Source organism: Cibotium barometz, chromosome 39, assembly GCF_041138505.1.
Source record: "Cibotium barometz isolate CiBa-2024 chromosome 39, ASM4113850v1, whole genome shotgun sequence".
Taxonomy (NCBI): Eukaryota; Viridiplantae; Streptophyta; class Polypodiopsida; order Cyatheales; family Cibotiaceae; genus Cibotium; species Cibotium barometz.
This window is the reverse complement of record NC_141084.1, coordinates 38014382-38021208: the sequence shown is the minus strand read 5'-3', so window position 1 is coordinate 38021208 and position 6827 is coordinate 38014382. Positions and strand designations below refer to the sequence as shown.

Here is a 6827-nt window from a genome sequence, read left to right as displayed (position 1 = left end):
CCATCAGCTCTTGTCCAAGTCGGTGCTTCATGTGGGATTGCATCTTTAGGTGGTACATCCGGTCTTCTTTGCCTGGTATGTCCCCCTTCTGATCGCTTTTCCCCTCTTTGAAATCATCCACTCGAATTCGCTCAAGAAGTATGCCTTTGGTCTCCAAGCACTTCTAATGCAGTCTCCATTTCCTCCCAAGATGATGCTTTATGCACTTTATGGATGATTTTATGAAACTTTGTGCATAGGTCAACCATACACCATTTCCTACATGCATCTTTATTTGAGCACTCATCAATTGCACACGGAAAATCATCCACCTCTTCTTCTTTTTACCTCCCATTATGATCACATCATTAAAATACAACAATCATATTCAGCCCTCAAGAAAGATGCACCACACCAATCCGAGACCCATTAAATTTGCTAAACGGAGAGCCACGGATGCTATACCGGGATCCGCAAAGTTCATTTAATTGGCTGCTTAAAATTGATTGAAACATTTTAAATTGATAATATTATGATTTCTCCTTGAAAAATTTGCCATAAAAAGTTACCTTCTGGCTGCAAAGCAAATTCAGTGTGCAAATCAGAAAAACTGTCAACTGTGTTGTCAAACTGTCAACTGCATTGTCAAACTGCACTGTCAAAATCTGTCATACTGCCAAAATCCACCATGATCCTCCTTGCTATGAACCTTGCCGCCTTACTACTGATCTTACAAAATAAGAATATGAAGGCTATTGTGAATTCTCCAGAATGTATTACCATTCAGCATCTGACTTCCAAGAACCATAACTGCCATTGTAACCGCCACCATAACTGCTGCTCGGCATCTTCTTGGCATTCATCCCCCTTACAGAAGAAAGTAAACTTGACCTTGACATTGCATCACAACACCATGAACGCTCACAAATTTGACTGCTGGCTGCTGAGATTTGCATTGACAAATTAGAATCCATCTTCAAATCAAAATCTACCTTCAAATTAGAATATTTTTAGCACTCGCCATCAAAAGAAGAAAATGAATTCGACCATGACGACCTGCCACAATCACCGTGATCACCAAGTGTTTAAAAGATAAATGATCGCCAGTGTTTACTGCTTATCACATCTTCCACAAACTTTAAAGAACTTCAGACTTTCTGACTGACAAACTGACAAACTGAATGACAACACTGGTGACAAACAGATTTACAACTAGATTGACAAATAGAGTGACAAACAGATTGACAACTGCATCTTGCATTCAGAAATCCCCATAGCTACACAGAAAATCCGCCTAGTATCAAGAACGTCCATAACTGAAAAGCCTTAAGTATTGAGGGCCACAGCCCCCAACAGGGAAAATGCTCACAAGCGACTCTCAAAACAGCATACACAGAAATTCAAGAGAAAGAAAGAGAGAGAGAGAAAGAAACTGAAAACTGATTATTCAACTTCCCAATTTCATGCACGATTATAAGAAGGCCATGCCTTTAAAAAAGACTCCTAGGCGACTCTAACTGACTAACCGATTCTTTAGTGACTCTTCATATTCCAACCTAATGACACTTCCGACGACAACTTAAATGACACTTTTGATGACAACTGTGATGACAACTGTGAATGACACTTTTTTGCACCCTTATACAATAAACCCCTCTTGCTTTATAATGTGATTTCTCCATCCCTTGGGTACTCTACATGTCGAGCGATCCATACTTGTTCATGAAATACGCACCATGCGCATAAACTATGTGCTGTACACATGACAATAGAATTTAATTAGAAAAAGTCAAGGTTAAAACACCAATTTATTTTTTTACCATATAGTGTGTTACGTTACTCTCTCCCCAAGCACCTAGCACACTTTTTTACTGTACAACTTACCATTTACTCTCTCCCCAAGCACCTAGCACACTTTTGTGGTGAATTCTATGATATGTTGTTGGAATGATGCTGCTCGTTCTTGGGCAGTTGTGCTACTTTGATTCATAATGTGAACCATGTTATTGAAATTTATCCAAAGCTGCTTGCGCATATTTACAAGAGCTGGCATTAGACAATCTACATTTGTGGTGATTGCACACATATCTCTCCAGAGTCCCCAAGTCTTCTTTGAATTCTCTATGTTTGCTGGCTTCTCCAAAAATCTCCTTGCCTTTGATCCAGTCATGTGGAGACCTTTTGAGCAACCTTGTATGACATACCAGAGGCCTGCTTATTCACTTCAATTTTCACGTTTTCGCCATGGCAGCCTAGAGAATTCAAAAGATGCTCTAATTTACCAAGGGCTGCAACTTTCCTCTCTTGTGTAGGCATTGTGAATGCATAATCGATATGGCACTTAAGCAATCGATCAAATATTCTCATGAGTGAATGCCTTTAAACGCAAGAGATTCTATACCAGCCAATGTCTTTTTACGTTCACGAGCACCATTTGGCGTTGCTTTGAGTCGTTTGATAAGTTCCTCTAGCCTTTGAATCTTTTCTCCACATTCTCTACGAGGATCTCTTTCATTTTATCTGATGATGTTTTAAGTCCTTCTTGACATTGTAAAAGGCTGAATTGTGATGCTTGCAATTGAGATTGGAGAATATGGGTTTGCCGAGCTCCACTTGTAGTCAATCTTCTGCAGTATCCTAACAAGCCAAGCTCCACTTGTAGTCAATCTTCTGCAATATCCTAACAAGCCAAGCTCTCCTTCACCAACAAATTGCCTAAAAGATGATAAATTGTGAAAAGGAGGGTTTGCTCTTAATGGAGGGTCAACTGGATAGAGATGCCCATCACCCCAAAGATCTACATTTTTCTCCTTAGCTATCCTACGAGCTTGGATAGATTGTGCATCAGTAGGATGGGTTTTTTTAGAGCTGCCATACTCTTCAGGATACGAATGTGTAAATCAACCTTCTGTTTTCTAGCTTCACAAGAGGACTATGGTCCTACGGAAGTCGAACCCTAGCATAAGTTAATAGCTTTCGGAGTCTCGAGAGTATTATTAGTGCTAGCGGGGTTCAGGGGTTAATGGGCGTTAGGGTTTGGTCGATGTGTACACATCTAAGTTAGCCCGGGTCTTAAGTAAGAGCCGGGCTAACTTAGATGTGTACACATCGACCAAACCCTAACGCCCATTAACCCGTAAGAGCCGGGCTAACTTAGATGTGTACACACATCGACCAAACCCTAACGCCCATTAACTCCTGAACCCCGCTAGCACTAATAATACTCTCGAGACTCTGAAAGCTATTAACTTATGCTAGGGGTCGACTTCCGTAGGACCATAGTCCTGACAGGGCTACACACACAGCTTGCAAAGGCTCCATAGCTAAGCAGAGGAAGAAGCTAAAGCAGAGAGATCCTCAGTGAGTGAGAGAGAGAGAGAGAGAGAGAGAGAGAGAGAGAGAGAGGGAGGGAGTGAGTGAGAGAGACTGTTAAAACTTTGCTGTTGTTGCAGGTTTAACACAAATCCATTTTTCTAAGTAGAAAATGATATTTGTGATATACAAATATACTAACATGGAGTTTTTCATCAATAAATTATATTTATTAGAAAATTTAAAAAATAATAATTTTTGGGGTCCCCACAATTTCGGGATCTGACAGTTAGTTATGTTTATGGGGTTGTGGGGACCTCACAGTTAGTTATGGATGTACTGGCTCCTGACAGGCTTCTGACGTGACCCTTGAATTACAAGCTTTTTGGAGGAAAAAATTTATTTTCATCATACATAGTGGTGTTTTTTCACCTCAAAATGAAAAAAAAAATAAAAAATAAAAAAATTTCACTTTTTGGGGCCCACCTAAATACGAGAATGTTTTGCTGATGTGGAAGGGAGGTATGGTGGGAGTTAATGAGAAAGGAGATTTCAAACTGACAAGAAAGATTCAATTTATAGAGAGTGAAGATAAAAAATTCAAAAAGTAAGAGAAAGTCAAAAAGTGAGAGAGAGAGTATGAGAATATTCCCTTTAAAAAGTGAAACTAGGGGGGTATGGCTGATGTGGCAAGACAAAAAATAGGGGTCATCATAGCCTTTGTCTCCCTTAAGCCTAGCTTTTTAAGCTCTAATCCCTTAAACTTAGGAATCCTTAGGAGGCCCTTTTTGGGTCCAAAAAATTCCTAATGATGTCGTTAAAATCGTGCAAGAGCACACCTAGTTAACTAGAGAGAAACGCTTAACCCAAGGCAATTTAAAAATGAGTAGAACGTGGTGTGACATTTTGAATGTATTGTGGGTTTATGAGGATAAGAAGCCTACATTGCACTTTATAGTGGGGAATGTGATGCTTCAAATTTAGCCTTGCTATAACAAGCTTATCACATAAAATCTGACAGCTCTAGAATAAAGGCATTTAGACATTTTGGAAGGCTAAATGAATGAATTAGTTGTCATTTTTATCTCAAAAGAAGAAAGCAGGAGCACGAGGCTATGTGGAAGTCATTCTAAGAAATCAGTTTAGCTCTTGGCGGCGAAGGGGGCCTGGAGCTGGGCGACGGTGGGGATAGAGACCTTGAAGGCCTGCGAGAGGACGGCGGAGGGGATGCCGGAGCCGAAGAGGGTGGCGGGGAGGGAGACGGTGCCGGGGTTGGAGCTGCTGAAGGAGGCCAAGGCGAAGGCCTTGCTGTAAGAGCTGGGGTTCAGCTGGAAGTGCACGAGCCCTTTGGGAAAAACGAAGAGGTCGCCCTTGTGGAGCGTCTGATTGAAGAAGTGACCAGCGCTGTCGACCAGGCCTACCATGACGCTGCCGTCGACCACGTAGAAGAGCTCGGTGGCGCGCGGGTGGGTGTGGGGAGTGTTTTGGGAGCCCGGCTGGAACTCCAGGAGAGCGGCGGAGATGCCCAGGCCGCTCAGCGCCGGAAAGGCGTCCTCGAAGGCCTTGATGGGCTTGAAGGCGCCCGCCGCCGCGTTGGGCCCCCCACGGAAGCCCGTGAAGGTGAAGAAATTGCCATCCAGCATGCTGGCGTTCATGCCCGCAGGCACTGAGAAGTCCGTGGTCAGCTCCGGGTCGCTGGCGCCCGCCATCTGGGGCACCGCCAACGCTAACGCTGCTGCGCACATGAGCAAGGCATGGGAGAACATGGCCATCCTAACGACGGACGTTGATGATGCTGGTGCTGGAGGATTGAATGTAATTGGACGCAGTACGACGCTGATAAGTTTGAAGATGATGAGTGGCCAGATATATATATATATATATGCTTTGGCAGCAGAGAAAGAGCGGAAGTTCCAAAGACTCCAGCAGCCGGCACCTGTTCCACGATCGCCACTTGGAAGGCTCGCGACACAGTTGAGCATTATGGAGTAGGGAGTGGCCTTTCCCGGCCGTCATTGCCGCCGGGAGAAGAGACAAAGTGGAGATCGCGTGTATGACGGCCGACCTAGAGATCGTGCATTCTTGTGACACGTCAGTATTCTGCAGAAGAGATCGCTTGCCACATCAGCATTCTGCACTGCCTACCGAGTTGGCAGATTCTATCTTGGACCATTCTGCAAAATAAACCTGCCTCCCTCGACGGTACGAGCTGGCCGGTAAAGCCAATGCGACCACGCGCGCGCACATACACGGAATGGGGTGCACAAAGTTGGGCATGAGCCTCCCCCTCCAATCACAATCACATGCTAAAGTAAGACGGTTGGGGTCCCACAGGGATTCCAAAATAGTTGGCTCACTTGGCATCATGTGAATGTGACACTCGGTGCTTTTTCTATATGTTAAAACCACTCACATCATGCATGGGTAGTTGGCTTCACAATACCTTCAATGTGTTTCAATGTGTCCAGACTCCACACACCGCCACTAACTCCTCGCCCACACAACAAAACAAGATGATCTCACTAATTGGCAAAAGATGAGGTAGGTTTAATATCTAAACTCATCAGAGAGACCATCAGTAAAAGGTGCATATCGGCTTGACACTTCCTAAGCTTGTTGGAATGACACTTCACAAAGTTAGAAGCACGTCGTAATTAGTTTGACTAAGATTTATAATTGATTGGTTTTGAGAGGAATGAGCATGTGTAACGGATCACCTTTGACCTAAACTAAGTCATGCCAGAGGAGAGGAGCGTAGTGCACCTACTATCACTAGTGCTTAGGAAATTATCTTTGTGATGCTTACATGGACCCTATAATTAAGATTTTGACATGTTAATGGGAGATAACACCATGAGAGAAATATTTGCTAGAGGCTAGGTTTTTGAAGCAATCGAGGAGTTTTGAGTACACACCTCTTATGTTATCAATAGCTACATTCCTTTGGTTCATTAGGGAGAATATGGGCTAAAAATGGACCACAATTTACCCCTCTTATTAGCTAGATGTTGGGGCCACTACTAAAGTAATCCTAAGTTACTATGCTCTTTTTAGAGTAGTGTGCACTCCTCCCCACTTGCAAATCTCGTGGCCTAGTGGGGCCTAAAATTTGTAATTTTTCTTCCCTCCCAAAAGTCAAATATCTCTAATAGAAGGCATCTTTTAATGTAAATATCTCTAAAAGAAGGCATCTTTTAATGTAAATATCTATTTTTCCTACTTGTTTCCCTCATTTAGGCTTTCCGCATGCTCTTGGATCCTCCAACCTTTCTCTTCTCCCTCATTTAGGCTTTTCGCATCCTCCACCCTTTTTCTTCTCCCTCATCTTGCTCTTTAATCCTCCAACTTGTAGCTTTCTCTTCTCCCTCCAACATATACTTTCTCTTCTCCCTCATCTTGCTCACCCATTCTTAGAGCTTCTTGGTCTTGGAGTCTTCAGCATGCAAATTTATCTTCTCTCTTTTCTTTCGTACCATTTCTTGAGGGCTTCTTATTCTTAGAGCTTACAACTTGCATCTTTTTCCTCTCTCTCATTT

At 43.0% G+C, this 6827-nt stretch overlaps 1 protein-coding gene across 1 annotated transcript; it reads right to left on the bottom strand.

Moving 5' to 3' along the window:
* Positions 1–4396: 4396 nt before the first annotated feature.
* LOC147616055 (putative germin-like protein 9-2) lies at positions 4397–5162 on the bottom strand. The gene has a single exon (XM_086778067.1). The coding sequence runs from the start codon at positions 5061–5063 to the stop codon at positions 4434–4436; it is 630 nt and encodes a 209-aa protein (XP_086634193.1). The 5' UTR covers positions 5064–5162; the 3' UTR covers positions 4397–4433.
* Between the last annotated feature and the right edge of the window lie 1665 nt (positions 5163–6827).